The sequence below is a fragment of the Astatotilapia calliptera genome, chromosome 15 (assembly GCF_900246225.1).
Source record: "Astatotilapia calliptera chromosome 15, fAstCal1.2, whole genome shotgun sequence".
Lineage (NCBI taxonomy): Eukaryota > Metazoa > Chordata > Actinopteri > Cichliformes > Cichlidae > Astatotilapia > Astatotilapia calliptera.
Genome location: NC_039316.1, coordinates 34,527,386 through 34,555,240, shown reverse-complemented (window position 1 = coordinate 34,555,240; position 27,855 = coordinate 34,527,386). Strand labels below are relative to the sequence as shown.

Below are 27,855 nucleotides of genomic sequence, written 5' to 3'. Positions count from 1 at the left end.
AGTACCACTAAGAAAAAGAGGGGAGGCTGAGCTGGAGGTGGCTGAGCGGAAATGGTAAGAATCAGCAGATGAGATGATGTCAAGATGATGTATAAGAGAACTACTTGAAACCCACTCTTAACATTAACATTGCACGTTACATTATTGTGTATATTTGCATGTTTCCAAATAGAACAGGCTGCTACTTAACACCTTGTTATAGTCATTGTTTCTTTTATAATTCATATTTGTTTTTGTTATAAAACGGAGCCGAATAAGCAAAAAAGTAGATATGCCAAAATGCAGCCAAGCGATAGAGTACAGAGTATGGTGGGTTTTTTCTTCACAAGATAACAGTCTGATAACACAAGCTGTCACCAAACATGGCTTTATCTAATTAAAAGCACACACCCTGCTTTCAGCAATAACCATGAGCCAATCAACAGAGAACGGATGCCAGTAGTGTTGTCAGGAAGAAGTTTTCTTCAGGCCCATCACAGCCCAGCAGCCACTGTGAGCAAACTGGGTCTTGGACACATTTGTTTCCAGGGCAACAGCCACATGGGAAAATTTAACCTCAGAAAAAGTTTCAGTTGTACAGTACTGAAGAAACTAATGACGGCTTTTTCATTCCCTTTGCTCGCTACTTAAAGCATATGATCAAATAATACAAGGACTGTTTTGTTATTTTATGGCAAAGAAACAAGATGGACTGCTTTTCTTTTACTACAGTGAGCTAGCTGGGAGATTTTAATTTTCAGCCTTTAATCGTGTTACTGTTTTCCCTTTCAGAGCGCCCATCTGGCAATGATTGACACTCTGATGATGGCATACACAGTGGAGGCTGTGAGCGTGGAGAAGGTGATGGCCTGCATTTGCCAATATCCATCCTGCTACCCTGAGGTGGAAACACCTTATGACACTGAGGATGCAGTGACCACCTGGATCAACAAGGTCAGTTATGGTACACAATGTTTTCTTAAGACATGTTATAGAGAGATAGAAATGACTGTGTTTGTGCCTGGTATTTTGTACCTGGCAAAAAAAGTGTTTGGGCCACAAGACTAGTGTCTTAAGATTACAGGTGTTGTTGTATTGCTTTCTGTAAGCCATCCCATGAGTCGACGTATGATTAAACATTTTGTTTTGTCACAAGAAATCCAAACCTGCAGAAGCATAGGTCATTCTGACATCAAAACAACGTTTCTCATCAGTCATCTCTCAGCTGTGCAGCACAGGTCAATTTGTCCTCCTCACAGGCGAACCTCTATAAAAATCTTTTTTCTAAAGAGCAAATAATATTTTGTAACATCAAGGACTGATCAAAAGTAATGCCCTTTGAGATTTTGCCATTTCATAAGTGTCCCCTTTCATTGTGTTCAATGTCTTTTTAAGGAGCTCTTTCAAAAGTCTCACACAGGGGCGTTTCACCAACGTCGGTTTCATGAAGCTTGACCTCTGAAATTCACATTGCACAGTGAAGTCCAGCGAAAACACTGACCTAAATACCATGAAATCTGATCTAGATACACCATGTTGCCTTCATGCCCTGAGGTTCTGCCATATGATGCATACAGGTAGATTCACTACAAATGAGAAAAAAATACCTGCACACTGTTGTGACTCAGTCTGCAGGTGAACCCTAAGACTTCACCTACCCACCGCTCCTCGCTGGGCGCTGCTACCCCCCGCTGGGGGTACTTGTTGGTTCTGGGGCGCGTGGCTGGATGTTCTGGTGTGGCCCCTGGAGCCCTGGGACCCTGATCTTAGCTCACAGCCTCTAGGGCAGCCTCTAGCGGGGTGAGCTGCCCATCGTCTCTGGTCCTTTGAGACTCCCACCCCTTGGCCGTGGGTATTCTATTTATGGCCTCCCACTTCTCCTGCTAGGATGGGCAGGCAGATATTGCTGAGATGTGTGGCCTCGAGTCTTCAGTACTCTTGGAGGCTGCGGCTGGCCCAGTTCTCCTGGGAGGGGTTGTTGTAGCTTATGACAAAGACAAACACACCCCACAAGAAGATTTCTGATTTATGTACTTTTGAATTTTCTAATTTTTGTGTTCCAGGTGTTGTATGTTTGTTCTTCCTTACAGGTGAGGCAGTTAGCGATACATTATGCATGTCTATTTGTACTCTATCCCCCCCCCCCCCCCCCTTTTTTTTTTCTTCTGCCTTAGACATTGTCATACTGTGTACTACATATAATGTATTAACTCAAAAAAGACAAATAGAAATGAAGAAATAAACAGAATTTGTAGAGCTGATGTTGGAAAAGCAAAATGTGTTTGTTATTTGTTATTATCCTGTTATTGTTTATTATCCTGATACCTATAGAAAATTCACTAAATTTAGCTCTATTGTGTCACAATAAACACATTTTTTTACAGTCACATCTGCAGGAGATAAGTCAGTGTTCAGTCTGTGTGTTGGTTCAGGCACAAAACATTCTTATATCCGCAAACTCACATTTAATATATAGGCTTAAACCATGTTACATCAGGCTATATATGACCTATGAAACATGCCCTACAAAAGTGTTACTTATACTATCACAGCAAATCAGACTTTCTAAGCGTGTAAGTGGTTGTGGTCATCATCTGCAGACACATATGGCTGCTCCTCCATACAGTACTACAGAATCTACAACAGTCTGTTTGCATTCCTCTAATAGAGACAAGGAGCTGCTGTCAGCTTTCAGCTATACACGCACATGCACACACTCACAACAGCAAACAGGAGGTGTGGTCTTGGTGTCCCACTGATCTGACATATGGCTCTCTGTTGGGTTCCACTTGTGTTTTACTGATTTCTCATTTTTAACTCATGCTAGATGCTAGATTTAAATAAAATCAATTCAGCTCCACTTAAATGCATTGTTAATAAAGTAAATTTAATGTAAAATGTGTATAATCCACAGACTGGTGTTGTGGTTTACTGTAGAAATCAATGACTGTAGAAATGACTGTTTTCTACAGTCATTGGTAGAAATCAGAACAAAGTCACAAAAATGGACCAGGACTGCTTTTTCCTTTGAATCAGCTCTTAATAAGAAATAAAAAGATGACCATGGTGTCACTGTTTTTGAATATTTTATATATGTTACTTTAATTACTGGCAGGACAATAATGTGGAAACTAAAATTTCAGTATTAAGGTTACCAATTTGAAAATAAACTATGAGACTAACTTAAAATAACAAAACTAATTTGGCTATTACACTTTCTAAGAGAGCAATTTGAGTCATACACTACTCCTTATCATTTGCTTCTTGATGCTTTTGTGGCTCGGGTCATTTTAAACTTGTTTGTGCTCTCTCTTTCAGGTAAATGAATACCTGAAAGAGATTGTGGTGCAGGAGCAAAGGAAGAAGGAAACGCAGGGCACCGAGCCTGCTGGGAGTCCTCGGGTAGGTGATTTTTTTCCCCTTCAATTTCTCATCTTTAGTCCTTCACAAACTAGGCATAAAAACACAAATGTTTGTTGGACAGTAAACAGAAGCAAAGTAAAACTCTTGGCTCTGCTTAATAGAATTATTGCCACATTCGCCTTTTGACTGACAGATATTTGTCCCAGACCTCTATGTCACTTTATGTCTGTGAACAGCTTCCTGGACAGAAGTTAAGCTGTTAAAATCCTGATGCCATCAAAGAAAATCTGACTCACAGATGTCTGAGCTTTAGATTACGCTCAATCTGTCTTAATTAAATCACACACAGAGAGGAAGAGATAAGACCAGGTTACTTCTTCAACACCATAATGAGTTTATCTGCTCTGACAACTCTGCATGCTTCAATCACTTCATCTTTGTCTTAACCAGAACATCAGCCCTCTGCAGTCTAATGAGGTAATCAGGGGTGACCCAAGTTCATGGTCCAGCCCACAGTCCAAACCAGTTATATAACCGACTCTACTATCAGCAGTAATTTAGAATGCAATGAGACAGGCTGGTGTGGCCTGTGTGTGTGTCTGTTTATTGTATTTAAGTAATCCATGCTGGATTCTGTAGTTTGACACTGCATTTGCAGTAAATAATTTAGTGATTCACTGAGTAATGCCTCTCATGGGTGGAAATGAATTAACTGAAATCTCATAAAGTCCTTCTTTAAATTCAAATACCTCATAAATCTCTTAAGCAGGTCTATACCAGTCCATATGTTCACAGATACAGTATACCTACAACAGGACTACTTAGTACTGGGAGTAAATAACATATGTGATGTACTATTTAACAAATAATGTGAGACAGAATAGGCTTTATTGACTGCATTTTGCCACTGATATGCATCACCTTGTGTGCTGTTTAGTCATCAATACTATTAAATATATATATGGAAATGTAAATTATTTCATTAATTCAATTAAATTTTATGTGTATAGCTCCAAATCACAAGAACAGTCACTTCAAGTAATGAGTAGTAGAGAGAAAACCCCAATAATCAGACAACCGCCTATGAGCAAGCACTTTGGCGACAGTGGGAAGGAAAAACTCCCTTTTAACAGGAAGAACCCTCCAACAGAATCAGGCTCAGGGAGGGGTGGTGAGGGGAGGGTGACAGGACAAGAGAGCCAGAGATAAACAAATATCTGAAGTTTTATTTATACTGGTGTCATATAGTTGATGGCATGCCATGTTACGTTATGATATAATATGTCAATAGGTAATATTAATTTTGTCACCTTTATCTTTGTATTTTAAATGATACACAAATTATGTGGGTCTTCATAAGGACTGTCTGTCCATTATATATAATAGTGTTAATATGGATGTAAGAGTTTGTGGTAATGATGTTGCTTATCTATTGTTTTATCAAGCATTACTAGCATTTCGGGCTAATTCAGTTAACCGCCACAGTGTTATCAGATTTAAAGCAACCGGGGGTTTTCCTATGAAGCATCTGTACGAATCAAGTATGCACAAAAAGAAATGGCCTACATTCCAGTCTGCCCTAAATCTTATATTTGTCCCTTTTGCCTTGCTTTCTTTGTCACAGAGGTTATTTGAGAAGGAGGAATAAGTTGGGCTCCAGTAATAGCAGGGGGCGCAGCAAATGCTCCCGACTTCCGGAATCACATCTTTGTCATTTATGACTTTATTATTGTGGAAACTCATATAACAATAGCAATAAAATCCTGATATATTTTTCAGATTAAACATCTGTGCGTGTGGATTTACTGTTGTTATGACTTCATTGTGTGCTAACAGTCAAGCTACATTTAGTATTATGGTGCAGCAGCAAGGGGCAAAGTTGGTATGGCAGCCACTTTCTGTCAACCTGACAAAGCAGAATGATAACAGAGGAGGGGGGAGAGGAGGAGGAGATGCATGATGTCATCTGTGTATTCACCTTTATCCTTATCCTTCATGCTGTGCGCCTGTTTCTCGACTCCAGATCATTCATTATTTTTACTTTTTTTACTATGAAGTCACCCTGCTGTGAGTTTTTTAATGATGCGGAGGGTACCGCTGACCCCTGAAAGTTAACTCATCCTTAATAACCATAAAAAAATTAATAAACTTCAGCTGACATTTATCAGCAGTTTGTTCTTTTCTTTCTTTTTAGTTACTCCATTCCTCCCTCTCCAGACTCTCTCTATCATCCCACCCAATAACCTTTCTTGACCCTTGCTCCTCTGGCCTTCCAGGTTTTTCAAACTGCCTTTCTACCCGAGTTAAATCAGGCAAAAACTCCATGCACTAACACTGTCAGTGATGCTTTTTCCTAGAGATGTTTAGAGAGTGAGAAAGTTCACCTAAGGGTAAAAATTGTAACCCTGTCCAATGTGTTTTAGTGTGTGTGTGCATTTTCTGTCCCAGTCCCAGGGCTCGGGAAAACTTCCACAGTGTTTGATCCTGATCTGACCAGTCAGTATGCAGACACAGCACTGCATGCCTCAGCTAGCCCCCCACAAACACACAGGATGACACACACTTTAATTGGTGAAGTTGAAGGAAAAAGTGCCATCACATCATCATTTCATCATCGGATTTTTGTCATGCTTATTATATAAGAAAAGCCCTTTTTAAAGCGGAAGAGCTTTAACTTGCTCTGTCAATGTGAGTGTCATCACATGTTTGGCCCCCGAGCTGGAGAGCTGGCTTTTTGGTAACATCATTTGTCACCTCTGGGTGGCTTTGGCGGATTGTTGTGTGTTTGTGTTTGCTTATGGCTGCTTATGACATTGTCCAACCACCGCAGAAAGTCACAGTCATTGGATGCTGCCGTTTTACACCTTTGGATGAATTGAAGTCCACATTTATCAGTCATTATGTTTGCATTTAACTTCTTAAAAAGAGTTTTTCTATGGTTAAAGTTTCACTTATTATATGGATATGAGAAAGATAAATACTGGAAACTGCAGCAAGCGTACTGATGGACTTGTATCAGAGAGCATATTTCTCCCATAATCTCTCATAGTGCCCAAAGTCACTTGCTGTCAGAGTGCTGGCTTACTTGTTGTTCCTAGGGTATTTAAAATTAGAATGGGAGGAAGGCCCTCCCAGTTTGGATTCTGGAGTCAGACACCTTTGATTCTTTTAGGATTATGCTTACAACAAGCATATATTTAGGGCTGGATCAGGTGGCCCTGAATCATCTGTTAGTTATGCCACAATAGGCTGTGGTTCTTCTTCCCCTCCTGTTTTTCACTCTCTATAAAGTTATACACATCTCTGTGTTTAATTGTTAGTTATTGTTAATCTTTGGCTCTCTTCCATAGCATGTCTTATGTCCTGTCTTCCCCACATCAGGCCCAACCAGTAAGAGCAGATGGCTGCTCCTCTCTGAGCCTGGTTCTGCCCGAGGTTTCTTCCTGTTAAAGGGCAGTTTTTCATTCTCACTGTCACCAAGTGATTTGGTTGTTTGGGTTTTCTCTCTATTATTGTACGGTCTTCACCTTACAATATAAAATGTCTTGGTGTTGTTGTGATTCAGTTTTATAAATAAAACTAATTGAATTGAACTGAACTGCATTGTAGTAGATGTGAAATTTGAGCCAGCAGGAGACTTGATGGAATAGGTTTAAGCTCACTTTGTCATTCCAGCCATTTCTTTCTGCCTCTTAGTATTTCATGAAATGCAGATGAAGCCATGTATGAAGCTCTCTTCATCCTCTTTTTTTCTTTTATCTATACAAACATGTGTCTTTGATTGTCAAAGACTCACAAAGTTAGAGCATTTTAGCACTATGTATTTCTCACTTGCAGCCTTCAGCCTAAAAAAGTGTTTGGGTTTTTTGTGTTTGTTTGTTTACTTCTTTATTATTTTTTATTTTTAAGTAAGAGTTACAAACACCCAGAAGAGCAAAAGGGAAAAAAATACAATTACATGCAAAATTTATAGCTACTATTTTTTTGGGTGTCTATGTCTAGCACATTCATCTATTCTCTCCATCACTCCCCACCTCCAAATACTTCCCCCCCTTTAGTCTTTGCAGTATTACTGCAGTGTGAGTCACGCACACAGCCTCTGTCTCAGTCAGGCATAGAGAGACACAGACTGACGCTCACCAGGGCAACGGTGTTTTTATTTCAACCTACTGCATTATGTTCAGAGGTGATGGTGGGTGGAGAATAAGAGGAGGGAGCTGCAAAGGCACGTCCGGACAGAGAAGGAAGGACTAATCCTTTAAAGTTGCCAAAGCTGAGCTGCAGCTCAACCGGACATCATCCTCTGTATGAGAGGATGAACTTTGCTAGTAACACAGAGAGAGAGAGTAGGGGAATGACTGGGGTGAATTTGGGTGGGGTGTGTGTGTGTTTAAATACAGAAATAAAGGGTGCTTGCATGTGTGTGCTTTGCTGTAAGATGATAAAAGAGGGCATTACTGTACCTCTCCCCAGGGGTTTGATTGGTGGAGATTTTACTCTCTAACCAGCCTTAACCGCCTAAGATCCGAACTATTTAATGTTATGCATTTTTAATTTCTCTTTGATATTTGAGCTGATTGGGGCCCAATGAATGTAAAAACAAAGAATTACCAGATTTTTTTTTACCTTATTTTTGTTTTTATGAAAAATCAGAGCCATATGACGATATTCGTTTAAAATTTCGATAGAACAGTAGCAGTATAATGTCCTCGTAAGTGGATATCAGGCCCTTGTAGAGCAAAATTGAGTATTTTGGTCTAAATAACCCAAATTGTGATGTCCACATATGTGGACGCCAGGTCCTAGGAGGTTAAATCATCATTAGATACAGACAGCATCCATTTCCTGTGTCTTGTTCTCAAACTGGGACAGCAGGGTTTGGAGTAGTTTTGGTTACCTTGCTGCAAAATGTCATTGTGTTTGTTCTTCATAAACACAACCTTACACTCGGGTTAAAATGAGAAAATAAAAGTTCAAACATTTGTGATTTGTGAGTAAATTTTTCCAAAAGAGACAGAATGTTGATGAGAGCCTGAGAAGTGATCAAATCCTGATCTCTGTGTTTGCTGTGTTCCCCAACTGACAGCCAAATGTTGAAGTTGGCCTGCTGGCCTGCACTGACTCTGTGAGGTCATGGATTGGGTACAGCTTTTTGTTGCTGTTGTTGTTTTTGTTGATGTCACTCAGCCTGGAGAGGTGATGTGACTGCAGGGTTTATGATACTTTTATTGAGGTCGAGAATCGTTCCGGTTCAGTGAGCTTAGGGGGAAGTAGAATTATCGAAGGTTAGAAGCCAAATCAAATTATCATTCAGAGAGCTGTGGCACCAATAAAATCAGAAGAATCTTCGAAAGCTACTATTGATCCTTTCATCCTCTTTGCTGTCTTTAATATTTATTTTTCCTCTGGCTGACATTAATATTTACTTTTGAGGGTTTCAGAACAAAGCAGCTGTATCTTCTCACGAGTCACTGCGTGCCTTTGAAGTCGAGGGCTCGCAGACCTCTTGAGTGGCACTTACATTTTAGGTCTTTGATGCTTCTCCGTAGCGTGGGAATTAGCTGTTAACTGAGGCAATCCTCTCCTTTTTGGAATCAGCTTACAGTGACACTGGATAGCTGACAGTTTGGTTACAGTAATACATTTTTTTCCACTGAGGTAACGTGAGGTAAAAGTGAGCAATTAAAATTTCAGTTAAATGTTTCAGGATGCAATGTGATCTTTTTTTAGGGGAATTTGATGCTTAAGTCTAAAGTTCCATTTGAGGTTTAACACATCAACTGTCAGCTGGTGGAAAATAGTCGTGGTGTAGTGTTTCCATGTATCTTTAAAGAATGAGCCTCCAAGCTGATGTGAGGAAAGTACACGGTAACTCTGTAACCCAAAGCAACCGTAATATATGTGTAATCAGTAACAGCCTGCTGTATACAGTCTTTTTGTACACTTTGAAAAAAGTGCAGGTTTGTCATGTCTTTGCTTGTAATACTAATCCCATTACTAACTAATCTGACTAACAGGTATTTCTTTGTTGCTGTTTTTTGTCTTTTCCCTTTGCTGTGCATCTGCAGTCTCCAACCAAGTGGTACATGAAGCTTGTGCCTGTAAGTGAACTAATCAGTGCGCTGCTCTTTCATCTGTGTCCAGAGTGACTGTCTTTCATTGCTCTTTCTGTCCGATCGCCATCGTTTTGTCATGTGTGAATCACTCAGTCACTGTGATATAAACCAGATATTTTCTCTCTTCTCCTGTTTTGATTTACAAGTGCTGTATGCATGTGATTATTGCTTTTCTTAATTTAAAGCAGACAAAGTAGGCTGTAAATGACAGTTAATATCTGAGTGTCCATCATTAACCATGTTCTGTATATGAGCCTGAGTTTACAAAAGTCAATATAGCCATTATTTGTGTCTCTAACGTGCTTCCTTGTATTGCTAACTGGAAGCTTGAACTATAAAATCTTGGGAAATCACTGATTATTATTGGCTTTTAGAAATCTAGAAGCTCCCACAGTTACTATACATATCAAATTGATAAGGAAATGGCAATATTTCAATGTTTTTCCTTCCTCAATCCGTACGAAGATGAAGATGGTCCACATAAACAAGAGCTCATTGTAATACAAGGAGAAAATAATTAAGGTCACGTCATGACATCTGGAATAATAATCAGTGATACTTACTTCAGTCATGCAGCTCTCTTCATTCTCGTGCCAGTTCTTTTTCCCTTTCAGTTCCAACAAGGCTCCAGAGCCGTTCACTTACTTTAATACATGAGTGAATTCAATGAGGCCTTGCAGCGCTTGTTGCTGCTTTAAAGCTCCATTATACTTCCCTAATTTTGCTGCTGTCATTAGTGAAACGGTAAGAAACAGCAGGAGGAATTTGGCTTAATACCTGCTGTAGGTGTAGGCTTGGTAATTTTGCTCAAGGGCCTGGGTTTATAGTACTTTACATTCTGCAGGCTCGCTACAGGAAGGAGCAGGCCTCGACCCAGCCAGTTCCTTGGATCCCCCCAGTGGACAACCTGCTAAAAGACAGCACAGATGGCTCAGCCCTGGGTGCACTGCTGCACTTTTACTGTCCTCAGCTGCTGCCACTGGATGGTAAGAAACAAGCATGAGGAGCGTGGGTGGGTCAGTGGAATTTGCAGTTAAAGGAGGCTTGATAATAAAGTACAACATGACAGTAATGTATCTACCAGCAGTTAATTGCTTATTTGACCAAACAACTAAACCCAAAATGCATCTTATTGGTACATATTGAGGTGTCAAAATTCATAATTGAGAGTACAGGGGGAGGTCGTCAAATGTTGTCTTTATGAGGGAAAGAGCTAATGGTTTATTCAATAGATCAAACATCAAAATAGACTCAAGATAATCACATTGTGTTGCCAAAGAGCCGAGTTAATATCAGGACAAATATGCAAACGCACAGACAACAATGAGGGGAACAAAAATCAATCAGGGAACGCTGTTTACCATGTTTAAATGAACAGTGTTTCCTGATTGATCTTTTGTTCCTGTGATTGTTTCAGCTTGGATAAATGACTGTGGATGTATGTAGTGTGGGGGTGTGTTTGTGTGTGTTTGGTCAGCTATTACACACACTTCATCAGCAATGTGATGTAATTACCTTACGTCCAACCACCAGTTGATGCCTACTGTGGAGTGTTTTGATTGGTCAGGCAGACGTTCTCAAAACTTTACGCTTTAAATGCCTCAGCAGTTCCTAAAAAAGAGACACAGCATTGTTCTGAACGCGCTCCATCACAGATCTTAAATATTACTGTCAGCACAGTAAAAAGGAAAACACTGACGTCTGCATTATAACCAGACCGACTTCAATCATCAAATTCGTACTCCGTCACAGTGACACCTGATGGATCTCTCTGCCCTCCCAGATGTTTGCCTGAAGGAGAATATGAGTCTGGCTGATCGACTGTACAACCTGCAGCTAATACAAGACTTCTGCAAAGACAACCTGAACAGCTGCTGTCACTTCAGCCTGGAAGACATGCTCTACGCCTCCTCCACCGTCAAGGTACTACTGTCTAATGAAATACTTGCTTAAGTTAATATATAAGATTGTAAGAATACATTTTTAGGCACTGCATTTGCGTTTGTGGTGTGATCTGAGGCTTGCATTGTGATGCTGATTTTGGTTTGTTGGTTTACTGGTTGCTTGGCGGTCTCATGGTTCTCACTGTAAACAGATTCTTCACTCTCAGTCATTACAGTGTTGTAAAAATAGAATTTTAGCTGCTAAAACGTTAGAATGGTACCCAGTAAAAAATGTCTGTTAGCAGAAAATCCAAACCCTGTCCGCAGTGCCCCCTGCTCTATTTAAAACACTAGTTTGTGATGTCAGTCCCAGTCAGACTTGATGACTTTTTTTCAAAACACTTTAAAATTATTCATAAGTGTTGTACCGACACAGATTAGAACCCCATGTGGTGTTAGATTCAGGCTAAATGAAACAAGAGAAGTGTGCAGCAGTGTAGGCCAGTGTGGTGAGTCACGCTGTGGAAAAGAAACTTTCAGTCCAAACTATCCGTCTTCACCAGCCACAAGCTTGGAGAGCTCCACTCAGCCTTTTCCTCCAAACAGTCTATGCATGCGTTCATTTTTCTGCCCTGTAACTTGCTTTCCATTGTTTGTTTTCTTTTCATCTTCATTTCCTAATTTCCTTCTCTAGTTACTCTTTCTTCTTCTCCAACCATCCTTTTTCTTTTGCTCGTTTATTTCATTTAAAAAGTTGCCACTGCTTTTAAGGAATTTTACTAATGATGTTTCTCCTCATGTTTGCTGACCTTTCTCAGACAGTATTAGTTTCTCTTGACAGAGACCTTTCTGATTTATAAATCCTTCAGTCCTCTCTCGTCTATAACACTGTTGTTTCTCTGTGTGTGTGTGGTTTCTTGGTGTATGAATGTGTATTGCAGCTGGAGTGCCATGGAGACAGTCCGCATTTTACATTAAGCTCAGCCCTGCTTTTCTGCCGTTACCATAAAAACATATATAGGTCACTCGAGACACACAGGAAAGAGCTTATTTTACCCTCTCACTAATGTTCCACTCTGTCTTTGAATCCACAACATTTCAGTATGTTTACTTGGTCAGCTGGTGTGCATACTGCATATACATATATATATATATATATATTTCTGTTGCATACCTACTAATTTATCATCAAATTGCCATTATAGCCAGTGGTTGCCACAACCACAGTGCACTTGTGTTTGCTCAGTGGTTTGATCTAACGTTCCCTCTCTCATGCTCATGAGTTTGTTTTTAGTGTGTCGGTCTCAGTGTGTTTTGCCCGAGAGCTGCACGGGCAGGGGAAAAATAAGTTGATGTGTCTGGATAAGTTTGACTTTCCCTGACTGTCACCTCAGCATGTCCTCAGATGTAGGAGAGCTCTGAGCACACACACAATACAGGTCACTGAAAGGACAAACCTCAGGGGACTGTCCAAACTGACTAAAATATGTCTAATATCTAAAGGAAACACGCTGAAAAAAGCAGTTTTGAAGCTGAAATCCAGCAAAATGATGAAGGTAGAAAGTATTGAAAGTATCATTATATGCCAAAAGTAATGAAATGTATTCATATTTAGAGGAAAGTGCCCTTTACATGCTTTATTTTGCACAAAATTTCTAAAAAAAAAAAAAGAGCAAAAAGAGACATATCAATTTCCGCCCAAAGCACATGCGTTCTTTTCAACATGGTGTCAAAAAAATAATCACCAAGCTTTGTGAACCAGCCATTAGCAGCATTTTGCTGACACTGATTTCAGGAGGGGTAGAGCAGCCTCAGCAGGCACAGTAATTGCCTGAGAGAAGCAGTGCGGCAGACACGAATGCACACAGAACTAGTTAGATTCAGTAACCTTGACCCAGATTGCAGGGAGTCACACCCTCGGTGGTCGTATGTTGTTGCTCGGCACGCTGATGGAGACCATATTACAGAGAATGAGCCTCCGCTTAGAGGGGAGGGGAGGCGCACGAGGTGTTGATGTGGAAAAAAGTGGAAACGGGAGAGAAGCGACAAGAAGGTGTGATAACACAGTTTGAAACAATTAGGAAGGAGAAGGAGCGAGGAAACAGAGTAAATGGGACACTATCTTTGAGAAAGTGATGACAAGATTGGGCACACGTGTTACAGTAACACACACAATAGACTCACACTTTGCCTCTGTGAAAGTGTCCCTATGCTAATGCTGCTGCCAGATGTGGTTAGCGGAGATTAGAGCTGGTGGTTTCCAAACACAGTTAAAAACACACTCCTCAATTGATTGACATTAAAATAGTCATAATTCATAAGATATAACACGTGACAATAAAGTGCATCAGAATATAGGATTGCAGTAAAGAGAGAACCTGGAAGATGCCACAGTTTAGCTTAAATGATCAACTCTAGCTGGTGTGGAGAAGATCATTTAATAGATGTTATCAGTCTTCCTAAGAAATCAGATGCAGAAAATTGGAAAAGAGCATGAAGCGTTACAGTGGGAACATTTATTGCCCACACACCCCCAAACTAGTCTGCCTGATATCTTCATGTCAGACACCAGGTCTCTTTCTGGTAAATACGTAGCCCTCTCCAAGATTAAGAGTCTGCACTCTTTCCTCTCAAGTTACACAAAATTTGCATGTATGGTGATGACAGGTTGACTTGACATTTTTGTTCAGTATACCTTAGTAAGAAGCAAAACACTTTCTTCCTTTCTGTAAGGAACCCAAAAGCCATATATCACATACATTACCTAAGGCCATTATTTGCTAATGGACACCAGACCACTAAATCACCCAACCCGCTCCCATTTACTGGCTCTATGTTTAATTAATTCCTCACACATCATAGTGGCTATCTGTGGACTCAAGGAAGATAAATGAAATTCACCAGCTCCTTTTGTACCACGAGGTTCCTCGCAAACATGCTGCGGTTGCCCTGAGGAGGCAGTTAACACACTTACAATAATTCATAATCTCCCTCTTCAACGTGATTCTCAATTAGTCATTTGTTTATGATCTGACTGTCAGCAGTGAAGGATGGCACTTTTACTCCTAAAGTGGCACACAGGATTACATATAATAGCCGTGGCTGTAGTCAACGCACATTGCAGTCTAGTATAATTTCCTCTTCACTGTCAGGTAAAGAGTGGCAGGGTTACAGGAAGTAATATGATGTTCGATACTACGTGTCTCTGAGCAATCGCTTCTAAAAATCCAAATGTTTTCTCCTACCGTCTTTCAATAAGCGTCTGGCAGCTGTCTGATAAACTTGGCGAAAGACCAAAGGATGGTTTTTCCAGATTGGAGTGAGTCTGTCTGGCTGGCTGCTGGACGTAGATCCTTTAATCAACCCTCTGGCCCAGTGACTGTTAAGATTAATTCCCTCTGAATGCTCACTGTGTGGCTATAGGCCGCATCTTCAACATCATTTCTAGGGGCTTTGTTGGTATATATTTTCCTATGCATTTGAATGTTTCACTGTTGTGTATGTGTGTGGCACATACAGGGGAGGAGGGGGAGGGTGTTTATTCCTATACCCGCAAAGTGGATTAGCTTCCCCCACCCCACCACTCTCAGCTCTGATCTTCTAGTCTTCTAGTAATCACCAATCTGACTTCATTCTGAGCGGCACACACTCAAATCTGCAGACAGGGAACTTGGCAATGCTGCAGACCTGGCAACCCACGAGGCAGTAATGCCATTCACTGGGGAGATAGGTGTGGTGGTGGTGCAGTGGTTGGTTTAAGGGATCAGACTGAGTGTGTGTGTGTGTGAGTGCTGAGGCTGGGGGTATTGAGCAAAAACACTCACACCTGGTGTGTCAGTAGTAGTCGGGCGAACAGATGGGAGGAGAGAACAAGTAAGCTGGTGGCACCAATCTGGGAAGGGCGGATGACAGGAGATCTTTGTCTCTTTCTCATTCAGTCATTTTTTTTCCTGCTTTTTATTTCTTCTGAGGAGTGCTTCACATGCTGAACACACCTAAAAGGTAACCAGCACTATTTGATTTGGAGTTCATTAGTAATTCTTTGCTTACTCAACTCTAACGACTTTGTTAACCATGTGCTCCACTGCTTCTCACACCAGCGGAGCAGGATTCTGCAGCAGACACACCTTTTCGTCTTCTTGCAGCCCTGCACGCTCGCATGTGAATTAGACGGGAAACAAAACCATGTGAAATGCTGCAGTAACACCCCCCCCCCCCTCCAGCCAAGCAGGGTGCTGGTGTTAATTGCCTCCGTCCTTCCTGGTGTGGTTTTGTGCTTCAGTTGACACGTGCGCTCTGGTGTTTGACTGGTACAGAATGATGCTGCTCATGACTTGAGTCAGGCTTCTTTAGAGCTGGAGCACGCACCATTGTCTTTGTCTGGAGACCGTGGACTGAGAGCTGGTAGAGGGTGGGATTCCTCAAGGTCGTGCTTTACTCCACTCATTTGCATTTGTGTGTGTCTGTGAGTGAATAAAGAAAAACTGTACAATTTGGCCTGATCATTCAGCATAAATTGATTACTGTAAATTAATCTCATCTGTTTGGATTGGAGACATGTTATTTGGTCATTTCTTTGTTTCAAGACAGTGACAGGTTGAAAGAATTTAGAAAGGAGGGAGCAGAAGAAAGGCAATGTTTCTAGAGAATAAGCTTTTTTCCCATTATTATAAGGAAACAAACAACAGTGCTTTGGGAGAATGAAATACTGAGTCTTTGTAAGATTGATGTTTTTTGCAGCGCAGTGCACTCTCCTCCAGCAGTTTCACCTCCTCGTGTATGTTGACCCAATTCAAACGTGGACACGACCTGGCACAGCAGTGTTAAATCCCTTTGAGCTCTGACTCTCAGTCTCATTCAGGTTGGATGCAGGTGACCTCTATTTTGTAAATGAGGTTAATGTCTTAATCGCTTCTCGACTAGCACTGTTACTATTTGCTTTAGCATCATTTACATTGCCTGAGCCAACACAGAGAAAATATAATTTCCCTGTAAATGACTCTACAGTCGTTTGAACTGTGAGGCATGTTTCTCTTAAAGAGGATATTCTATCAACTAATTAGTCATATATACACAGGGTACAATACAAGTTTATGATACCTCAGCTTAACAGAGACACCTGCTGGACAAATCAGACAATGCAGTTGAATGAAGCTGTTTTGGACTCATCCGGATTTTATTCTCTGTGCTGTAGCATTTACGTGTTTTTGAATGGTTTCAATCTTGCTCTTGTTTTCCTCCCCAGAATAACTACCTGGTGTTCATGGCAGAGCTGTTTTGGTGGTTTGAGGTGGTCAAACCGTCATTTGTGGAACCAAGAAAGCTTGATACCGAAGGCACAGGCAAGTGTCAAATTCTAACCCTGCAACTTTATTTGTATAGCATTTTTCAAAGAGACACAAATTGCTTCACAGTTTTGAATAAAATTCAGACATTAAAGCGTACATGATCGAACAAAGATGCATAATCAACCATATGGCCAGACGTTCATTCCAACATACACAATTCCAATAAACACAAATCATTGTAAACTATGGATGAAGGGGAAGCTAACCTAAAATGTAATGTCATTTCAATTAAATTTAAAGTAGCTATAGTCATGCTAGTGTCACGATTTGTAGCGAAGCAGCAGTAACTAAGTATGGTAATGTTTTTTCTCTGAATCATACACAAATTAATCAGATAAGGATCATGCAATATTACATTGTGTCTATTGAAAAACCACAGTGCGATCATTTTTATTTGTCTTATCACGTCAGAGCCCTCATCCTTCTTGAAGAATTTCCCTGTAATCCCCATCTCCAAGGCAACTAAGAAGAGTTTTATGGAAAGGCCCCCAAGCCCTGAAAGACCCAGGTATGTTAGCACCAAGTTACAATGACAAGAAATCAGGTGGCAGAAAATTCTCAGTTCCCATCATCATGTTTGTCTCTCTCGTTCTCAAGTTTACCCCTGCGGCCCCAGCCCCGAAACTCAGGTGATTATATTTATTTATGGAAATACATACAAAGTATATACAAAAGCATTCTGTTGTGATTGTTACTCATCATATGCGTCTTACAGGAGAGATCAAGAGGTCAACCTCGATGTCCTTTGTTGATGGCAATCTCGGTACCTGGCCAAAAGAGAAGAGGTGAGTGTTATCATTGCCCTCTTTATGTCTAACCTTTTATCATTTGATAACCAAATCTGCTAAATTAAATTACAATTTCTTGTTGTTTTTTGTTTTGTCTTTTGTGTTAAGATCTGGGCCTTACGGTGTGTCCTTTGACATCCCCTTTGATAAAGAGGAGTCTGCGCCTGCCACTGTTCCCTCCACACGTGGCATGGTCAGGTCTGTCAGCACGGATGATGGTTCTGGTTTCAAGGTCCTTCACATGCCCCGTGGAATGAAGCGCAACCTGTCCTTCCAGCCAGTGAATGGTCAGAGTGTCGGCATTGAAGAGGAAGGCTGCCCAGACAGCCTTGCTGGCATGGAGCCGAGCAAGCAAGGGTACTCCAACGGACACAGAGGAGTTACAGAAACAACTCCGTCCACGGAGGAAGCCCTCCAGATTATCCAAAGCCCAACCAGGCCACCAGTGGAGGGCATCAACAATGGTTTCTTTCTGCATAGTCAGGAACATGGTGCCGGCGTTGGTGCTTTAGATCCAGTGTCAGAGGTGGACTCCAAAGGACCTTTGAGCACAACGGACACCACAGAAGTGGACACTGGCATCCATATCCAAACAGAGGACATGCTGGATGAAGATTCCTCTCTGAAAGACTGCTCTGTGAACATGGAGCTGGACATGGACACGCCGAGCCCCTGCCCAAGCAGTCAAAGCAAATCCCCTTCAGCAGTAAAGATGACTAGCTTTGCTGAGCAGAAGATGAAGAAGCTTAATCCATCAGCACCAGACTCAGGAAGGGGCAGCTGCAGCTCGCTGAAGACCACTCCGGAGGGCTCTGAATTTGGGCTCCCATTATCTGTCTCATGGGCCCCGACCCCTGAGCACAGCCCGGTCCGCCAACAAAGCACACCGCCCCCTATTTCACAGCCGTCACCCACACCTGTCCAGCTTCCACCCAATGACCCCGCTCAGGTCATGGCTACAGAGATGGTGCAGCTGCGGATGAGGCTCGAGGAGAAACGGAAAGCTATTGAGGCGCAGAAGAAGAAAGTGGAGGCAGCTTTTACAAGGCATCGGCAAAAGATGGGCCACTCAGCATTCCTAAACGTGGTAAAGAGAAAAGGTGACGGTGCAGCAAGTGGAGAAGAGGGAGGAAAAACTGAGGGAGAAGGAAAGTCAGCAAGTACAAGTCCTACCTTTAAATTTGGGAGGAACAAGGCAGACACACCTGACGGGGCAGAGCAAAGCAGCACGGCTTCCTGTTGGCAAAAATCTCCCGGTGCAGGTGAGGAAGGCGGACAAAGCCACGCTCAGCTGACAGAAGTGGATCTCACAGAGTATACACGTTCAATTGAGAAACTCAACCACTCTTTGGCCTTCCTCCAAACTGAGATGCAGCGATTGGCTCAGCAGCAAGAAGTAATCATGGCCATGAGGGAGCAAAAACAGCAGCAGGCGTGGGTCATCCCTCCTCCACATACAAACCCCTCGCCACAGAAGCACGGTCGAGCCGGAGCCGTCACTCGATCCTCGGGACCCTCTTCTCCGGCTGACTCCCCTCGTTCCACCCATCGCTCTCCAACCAGCATCAAACGGAAATCTGCATCCTTCCACTCACGTAATCCTCGCACCCCTCGACCCAGCGAGCTCAAGCTGGCCCCCTACAGTCGCGTCCTAACCGCGCCACAGTCTGTCGATAGCATCCCAAGGCTACGGCGATTTTCTCCCTGCCAGCCCCTGGCAAGTTCCTTCGTTTACATGGGGGAGAAACCAGCAACCGCCAATTTGGAGACAGTTGCTCCAGTTGCAGATAAAAACAAGGAAACACATTCCCTCCTTTCCCCAGAGCGAGAGCTTGTGGGTATAGCCGGCTCCCCCTCCCCAAAACTGCAGAACAAAAAAGAGCAAAGTGAAGTAGGTACTAATTCCCAAACCCAGGAAACAGAAACTCCCCACCAATCCAAGACCACTGACATGGAAACAGATTACCAGAAAGCTCAGAAGTCAGATATAGAGCTCAAACCTACTTTAGAGTCAACATTCCCTGAAGTTCTAGCCCACCCTGTGATAGAGACCTTCACGGTGATGCCAACAGAGATCCCTTTCCAGTCAGAATTGTCTGGCCAAGCCAAAAGCAGTTTGATTGAAGTTCCTCTGTCAGTGGTGAAACCGCTAGAGGATCCAACTCTGGATGAAAGCCTGGAGATGCAGCAGGGGGATGCGGAAAGCCTAGATGATGAACAGAAGCTGTGCCGTGGTTTCTTTTTCAAGGTAGGCTAAATCACAAAAATTAACACACGCACAACCCGAGTGGCATTTAAACGTGTCGCTGAGTTGAAAACAAATTGAAAAAACCTACAGACATATTTGTAATTGGGCAGAAATGATTGTTTTCATAGGGAAACAGTTTTTGTTCCTAGGTGAAGATGATAAGTAGCACAGGATATATGCTGTTTGAGGATAGTATCATCTTCCCCTTTATAGCTTCTACGGCTGCTGCTAACTGCTGTCTGGGCTTCAATGTGGGTCACAAAACTGGGGCTGCTGTGAATAATTCAGGCGCAGCTGTGGAAACACGGGGCTGAAGATGGGTCGGCTAGAAAACGAGGGTGGATACAGAGGGATGAGCAATGAGCGGTCACATGAATTAACCTCTACAGGAATCAGATTTGTAGTTGAGTTGCATTAGAAGTTTGCTGTGCCACCATTAGAAACAGCTGAATTCAAATTCATTTCGTCACGTGTGTTTATATTTATAGTCTGAACTCAGATATTACAGCGTTAACCACAGGGACATGAAACAAAGCGTCTGTTGCATAATAAAGTGTTTAGAAAGCCTTCAAATGAATGTGCTCTTTCTGGCCCTGAGAAATTCCTCTGTTCTGTGGCTTCTGCAAGCCCTTTTGAATGCTTCATTTAATATTACAAGAGCATGTTGACCTTTCCACAATCCAGGTTTAGAGTCACCTCTTCATTATATCAGATTAGATTGAACAAAACAACAATAAAAAGGATTTACTGGGTATCAAAATGACACTCAGTTCTGCCAGCTCTGGATTTTCATCACAACCACAGAAGGTCAACTTTGCTTGATGAAAAACAGATAAACAGCTAAACGTATAATATTCATAAATTGACACAGCAGCTTGCATTACCTCACACACACACTTTAACCCAGCTGCCTTGTGTTCCTACAGGAGGATGGAAAAGCAGAGGAGAACATGGCGCAGAAGAGGGCTGCACTGCTGGAGAAAAGGATGCGAAGGGAAAAGGAGAGCCAGCAGAAGAAGATGCAGCTGGAAGCTGAGCTGGAGCAGAAAAAAGAGGAAGCTCGGTGTGTCCGTCTGAGAAAAAAAATTAACTTGTTTGTTGAGATTTTATTTGATGCTTTACTAGAATCTTTTTCCTACTTTTTCCTCATATTTTTTGTTTCCATTTTGTATTATCTTCCATGTATTTTCTTCATTCTGTCCATTTATGAAACATCACAAGATAGTAATAGTAACGTCACAGCTTTCTAAAGCCCATTATGTCCCAATATTTGCTTAATATATCTAAGACTTATAGACCTGATTAACGTTCAACATCTTGCCAAATAACTAGTCTCTTTTTAATAGCGGTGCAGTGCAATATTTACCAATCAATCGGCTGTCTCTTATATGGTGAATTTAGCATTTCAAAGTATCTTATTGCTAACTCTCCTTCCATCCCTGCATCTGTTCAGACTGAAAGCCGAAGAGGAGCGTGTCAGGAAGGAGGAGGACAAGGCCAGGAAGGAGTTCATCAAGCAGGAGTACCTCCGGAGGAAGCAGCTGAAGCTGATGGAGGACATGGACACCGTCATTAAACCTCGACCCGCGGCAGGGGCCAAACAGAGGCGAGGGCGACCGAAGTCTATCCATCGCGACAGCATGGACTCACCCAAAACCCCCGTGAGGGCTGCCACAGGTAACCATGGAGATGACCCCCTCTCTTAGAGAGGTCAATGCCATCTCGTCTGTCACATCAGTGTCTCGCTGCTGCAGTGCATTGTGCCACCTTAGACTGTGTTAAGCAACCAGCTGAGCGCTGCCTTCCTCCTGATGTTTCCTTAAATGCTGTTTTATATACGGTAGTAAAAATATCAAGCTAATATATGGCATTGATATTAATGCAATAATAATAATAATTAGTATACTGAAAAATTATTCTAAAATAACAAATTAAAACCTCACGTTGAAGGAAGCAGCATCAGTGTATGCATGTGTGATATGTGTATATTTTTAAAAAAGCATTATATGATCTGATTTTACTGAATATGTGTTTAATTATGCATCATATTAGTCAGTTTTGCATGTATTTGTGGTTGTGAGACATTTCAGTCGCAGCACTGAGGCTCTAATGCTGTCGCAGGTGGCACAAAACACCGTGGACAGTCCGGTGGTGTTTTCATTCGTGCTGTGGTGTAATCGTGTCGTGTTGTGTTGTGCCACGTGTGATTATCTCACATCCAGGTTCACGCCAGCGTGTCTTTTCAGTCTCCAGCTTGTCCCTTGCTTCACTCAACCTGGGAGACAACGACAGCGTTCACTCTGAGAAGAGAGCAGCAAGGTGAGATGTTACTGGGTTCTTTTTCCCCCAAAATGAAACAGGTTTAACACTTGGTTTAGATTTTTGTGTTCCATTCAGCAGTAAATAATTTTACTGGTTTAACCTTTTCTACTTGCTGTAAGAGCCTTAAATCCATGCCAGATATATAGTACAGAGTAAACTCGCACTGCCTTCTCAGGCAGAGCACGTGCTGAAGTGCTCTCCGGTGTTACAGTAGGAGTTTTATCCTTCACACCTGCCGTGATGTGCATTTAATTGGACCAGCAGACTAACTCTAACTCTCAGATCTAACATTTTTCCTGTTTTCTCTCAGTCTTCCCTTTTAACGCTTTCCTTTCATGTTGTTTGACACGTCAGAAGTTCTAGTTTAGCCTCTAGCGGTCTCTTCTACTTTCTGGGCTCTCCTAAACTGAGAAGGAGAAGGTTAGTTTTTCTGGTTGACGGTGAAATCTTAAAGGCAATTCATGCTGTCCTGAGCCCAATCCTGCACTGAAAACCCTTTAGACCACAATGGGTTTTGTTAGGGATTGTGTAAGCACTTTAAGCAAAAGCAAATGTTTTTTTGTTGAGACACTCATAACTAACTTCAAAGCAGGTCCGCTATGCTTCCTTCAGTATCACCATCACAAAACAATCACTTTTTTCTTTCCTGCTTACCCTTCTGCTGTGCTGTTCTCACCAATGTCCACACCTGTTTTGGTTATTTACGTCTGATAAAACACCAGGTGATTTATTCAGAACCACTGCTTGACAAACTCAATGCACACCCGAGGTAGAGCATCCATCTTATCAAGTCATAAACACATTTTTTTTATTCAAAGAAAGCTGAAATGACTTGTTAATATGGTCAGTTTAGTTGCACAAGTTGGCCTAATTGCTCTTACTTTGCATTTTCTTTGCTTATATTTACCAAATGCATGGCACAGATCATGTAATTTGGTGGTGTCCATGTAAAAAGCAGCATTTGATTTAATATTGTGAAGTTAAAATACTCCAAATGCAAAGAGTCTTACAGTGAGAGCAAGTAAATGCCAAATCCTGCACAAAAAATGTATCTGAACTTTTTTTTACTGAGCTTAATGCACCAAACTGTATTCACTGCCTGCGCTTGCAAGCTTTGCTGCTGCCCTGGTTATCATGACTTTGTCACACAGCTAAAACCCAAACCAAGTCCTTTCTTTTGATGACCAAACTGAACTGAATAGCAGTGCCTGCAGTATGCTGTGCTGAGTGTTCAGGATCAGCACACATCCAGAGAGGTAAACTAACAGTCTGTGTGTGTGTGTGTGTGTGTGTGTGTGTGTGTGTGTGTGTGTGTGTGTGTGTGTGTGTGTGTGTGTGTGTGTGTGTGTGTGTGTGTGTGTTTTCTAGGCCTGACTCTGCTGATGGTTTCCTGTCCCCCAGTCGCTCCAGCAGCAGGAATGGAGAAAAGGACTGGGAAAATGGATCCACCACGTCTTCTGTTACATCAAATACAGAGTACACTGGTAGGTTAACTCAGTACACGTCTTAGTTTATAGACACATATTAAAAGTGGCAAATATTCACAACATACAGTTGTTAAATTAGATCTTTGTTCTATCCATTGGAGATTTGTTTTTATTTATTTTTATTTTTTTTATGTTGATCTCATTGTCTGAAGCTGGGTTTCCGTTTGTACTGATTGCAGTTCAAAGTAGTGATATAAACAGTTGTTTCTGATTCAAATAGCTCACATTCCTCTGTCAGACTAACTGGTAACCCTACCCTTAGCTATCGTCATACACGATTCAGCAGCAGAAAGAGTAAAACCAAGCAAACAAGTCTTTCCTTTGACATCACTGGAGTGGTTGCTATGGCAACAGTCCCATCCTGATCTCCCTGCCTCCGTCTTTCTTTCAGGACCGAGGCTGTACAAGGAGCCCAGCGCCAAATCTAACAAGCACATCATCCAAAATGCTCTGGCACACTGCTGCCTTGCAGGGAAGGTCAACGAGGGGCAAAAGAACAAGATTTTGGAGGTACATGTCCTTCATAACTATACTTACAGTTGCACTAAAACTGACATGGGACCTTTGACTCTCTTTGAGGTGTATGTTTAGTGTACATTTTCATATAAAGTGGTCTTTAAATTCAGAGTTTTTGTAGATTTGCCTCTGTACACCATCACAGTGGATTTGAAACAATCAAGATGTGATTGAAGTGCAAACCTTTTGAAGACTATCCCATTTCTTTGCCTTGAGTAACTCTTGGCTTGCCTTTGCAGTATGTTTCATTATCCATTCGCACTGTAAGGCACTATCTGATTAGTTATGCAGCATTTGGCATAATCTCTGCAGAGATCATAGCCACTTCACAATTCATGTATCATGAGTGTTTTGTAAGCTGTATATCCTGTTGATATTTTAAGTCACAGATTTATAAATAGGAAAAAATATCTACATAGCACATCAAGTGTCCTTAAGCATATGTCACCTACTTATCTAACCACATTTACTCCCCTGATCTTGACAGGAAATGGAGAAATCAGAAGCCAACAACTTCTTGGTTTTGTTCCGAGATGCCGGATGCCAGTTTCGCGCTCTCTACACTTATTGCCCCGAGACCGAAGAGATCAACAAGCTGACGGGCATCGGCCCCAAGAGCATCACACGCAAGATGATCGATGGCCTCTACAAGTACAACTCAGACAAGAAGCAGTTCAGCCAGATACCAGCTAAGACCATGTCAGCCAGCGTGGACGCAGTGACAATCCACAACCACCTCTGGCAAACCAAGAAGCCAGCCACCCCTAAAAAAGTAGTGCCTGCCCAGTCCTAATGGGACTTGATACCCCGAACATTTCATTTTCCTTCTTTGAACATAACCAGTCTCGGTTAGCACTTCACTGTACATATCCATGAAGATTCAAACACCTGCAATGCCAGTTAGATGAATGCGTATTTATCTTTTGTTTTGTTTGTTCTCCTCATTGCATTCCCGTCCTTTATCCTTCATATTCGGACCAGAAGTGATAAGACTTTAAAGATCACGAACAGCTGGAATGTACGACACTGTCGAGGAATGATGTAAACGTAATCATGTCTGTGTTTGAAAAAGAGATTTGAGACATTGTGTGAGAGCGCGTGTGACTGATTTTATGTGCCAAACATTAAAAGAAAGAAAAAAGGAGACAGTATGAATGCCGGGACATTTTACTCCGTACACTGAAGCTCTGAATGTTTTCAATTCATGTATAGATTGACTTTTGTTCGCTCTACCCTGTTGAAGTGTGGCCTTACGCACGTTTGTTTTAGTGTAAGAGTGAGTGTAAAGCGACAACCTCTTTTGTATTTGGAAGAAACCTCTTTTTTCTTTTCTCACCTGTGTGAGTAAAAGTTTGTACATTAAAGTACGTAAACTCCAAAGGGCCAAAAAAACCTGATTGCATACAGCTAGCGTTAGCCACACAGGATACATGTGTTCAGCTCAACAAAGCAAAGCGGTTCCAGCTTTTTCAGAACCCCTGTTTTTGAGGAAGTGATTTTAATGAATGCAGGACGTTACTGTAGATCACTGGTTCTCAACCTGTAGGTCAGGACACGTGCAGACAGTTTGTGCTGTACAATGTCAGTTTTCTGGTTTATTTGCATTGCTTCAGCCCAAAAGATCGGGAACCAGTGTTGTAGATCACCTCGCTGCTGGTTCACAGCAGGTTTGTGAACAAATGAAACTCCTCAGTATTATTTATTTTTTATTATGAAATGCTGCCGACTACAACTTGTAGGGTTCTTTGCAGTTTACTAAGAAATTGTACAATCACACTCCTGGCCACTGGGATCAGGACTGATATCCAGGCTATAATGACACCTACAAAGTATTTCTCTTTATGTAACGATGAAATATTAACATTAAATTCAAGATGCACACTCAGACTCTTTATTATCATATCTGCACCCAGCTATAAGCCACTTTTGGCCCACCAAAATTAAGTAAGAATAGCTAGAATATAGCACATGCTAGATTTCTCATAGTTGCAAAAGATATGTTCTGTTATTTACAAGGTAAGTGATACATCAAAATAAGTAGTTTCTCCCAGTTTATTAAAAAGGCCACATTATGAAGTGTTTGTGTCATTTTCAACATGTCTATGCGTCTTTTTCACCACAGAAACGGGTTCAACCTGAACAACTAAAACGTGTGTTAGCAGCATTTTTGTCCATCATCTAAATGCAGCACGTTGTGAATTTATAGTAACATTGTTATTTTGCTAGATTTATTTTTTTCTATTAACACTAGGATGAGATTCACACAATAATGCAAGGCAGAATAGGGCAGGTAGATCCTTGTTGCTGCATACGGGTAGAGTCTCGCCATTTGGTTTAACCGGCGTCAGCGTTGTGTTACTTTTGCCACTGAATGTCAAATCCAACACCATTTGCAGGTATGATTTCCCCCCCAAAAATAAAGCTGCCAACGTGGTGCTTTGTTTTTAACTGGGGCGTGGGACGGGTGGGGGGTATTTATGACCAAAAGAGACATGTACGTGTTTTTGAAATTGTAATCTAGTACGACTCGGGGAAGAAGTGTTTCAATGTTCTTTACTGGAAGGATGTGTCAGCAGAAAGCTCGGTCTGCCTGCATTTGGCTGTTTTAAGGCCAAGGTTAAAAAGAAGATTATTATTTAAACTGTAATGATATTGTGCAGTGTGTTCATGTGAGCAACTTATTCACTATGATGACTTTGTTTTTGTTTCGTCAGACGCTGTGCCCTCATTCAACATGTGGCTGAACATGTAGTGTCATTTTTCTTTTTCATTTTGCATTAAATAAAATAAAGCATGACATCAGCATGTCTGTGGTGTTGATTGCAAATGAGGGTATTTTTAAAAGGATATGCAAAGAGGGGGTTGTTAATAGAAGCAAACTCTTTTCATGGAAGGATAATATTTAACCATGAAACAGTTTTGGAAATATTAGTCGTAGGGTTCTTTCTTTTTATATATATATATATTTCTAAGATATGGCACTGGACTATTGGTGTTTTCGAAGGGTTTCAAAGCCCAACCTGGTTAATTAGGGTCATTCCATCTGAAATCATCATGGGCCATTTGCATAAAATGTTATGGTCCAAATTCTTTGGTTTGTGTTTTCACACTTTGAAATCTGAGGCAATGTTGGAACATGAATATTTCCAAACCTATTAAAGATAAAAGACTGAAATGTTCACTGGTCTTCCCTAACATAAACATGAATGTCTGTATTTTGGGACAAATACATTACAAAAAAGGCTCCACATTTGAGCAGACATAAATACCAAACGTTTCCATTGCAAAACAGAACTGGTGACACTTTTGGAATGCTATAGTTGCATTTCACAGAAATGCAAAGTGAAACATGAAAAATACTTTTAAACAGAAAAATGAAGAATTCATGCTGTATTGAACAAATAGTCTAAATTGTGCCACGTAAACACAAATAGATCAATAGCTAGTTTAGTCCAGATTTGAAATCATAACATTTTCAAGAGGTGGTTCATCAGAAAATGTTCTACAATTATAATTAGATGGAGTACCTTAGATAACGGCAAAGTTAATGTGTTTAGATTAACTTGTTTCCAGTGAAAGCTATATATTTAGCTAAAGTAACAAGGCTGGATTTCTAGAAGCAACTTTATCTGACCCCGAGTACCTCGGGCCAAAGGCTCCACTGTAAATGGGAGCATAAAATAATTTTAACTTAGTTTATGAATCAGTCCAGTGTCGCTACTAAGGCTGTTAATAACACTGTGGTTATTTGACTAAAAAGAATACACATTGTTGTTTTGCTTAACAAATTATTTTAGCCATGGCC

The 27,855-nt window shown here is 41.4% G+C and overlaps 1 protein-coding gene across 4 annotated transcripts in view; it reads left to right on the top strand.

Annotated features, from left to right (window-relative positions):
• The window catches only part of camsap2a (calmodulin regulated spectrin-associated protein family, member 2a), a 43,875-nt gene extending 17,023 nt beyond the window's left edge, over window positions 1-26,852 (top strand). Inside the window, exons 3-18 of one of the 4 annotated variants that reach the window (XM_026194645.1) lie at window positions 772-933; window positions 3,298-3,381; window positions 9,411-9,443; window positions 10,303-10,444; window positions 11,242-11,381; window positions 16,587-16,683; window positions 17,101-17,197; window positions 17,287-17,318; window positions 17,405-17,474; window positions 17,586-19,725; window positions 20,652-20,788; window positions 21,179-21,402; window positions 21,972-22,044; window positions 23,416-23,531; window positions 23,926-24,044; window positions 24,538-26,852. In XM_026194645.1, coding sequence (XP_026050430.1) covers window positions 772-933; window positions 3,298-3,381; window positions 9,411-9,443; window positions 10,303-10,444; window positions 11,242-11,381; window positions 16,587-16,683; window positions 17,101-17,197; window positions 17,287-17,318; window positions 17,405-17,474; window positions 17,586-19,725; window positions 20,652-20,788; window positions 21,179-21,402; window positions 21,972-22,044; window positions 23,416-23,531; window positions 23,926-24,044; window positions 24,538-24,843 — 3,972 coding nt within the window. In that variant the 3' untranslated portion in view covers window positions 24,844-26,852. Of the gene's footprint in view, window positions 1-771; window positions 934-3,297; window positions 3,382-9,410; window positions 9,444-10,302; window positions 10,445-11,241; window positions 11,382-16,586; window positions 16,684-17,100; window positions 17,198-17,286; window positions 17,319-17,404; window positions 17,475-17,585; window positions 19,726-20,651; window positions 20,789-21,178; window positions 21,403-21,947; window positions 22,045-23,415; window positions 23,532-23,925; window positions 24,045-24,537 lie in introns of all 4 variants that reach the window. The other 3 variants (XM_026194643.1, XM_026194647.1, XM_026194646.1) reach the window with 3 other exon arrangements.
• The last annotated feature ends 1,003 nt before the right edge of the window (window positions 26,853-27,855 follow it).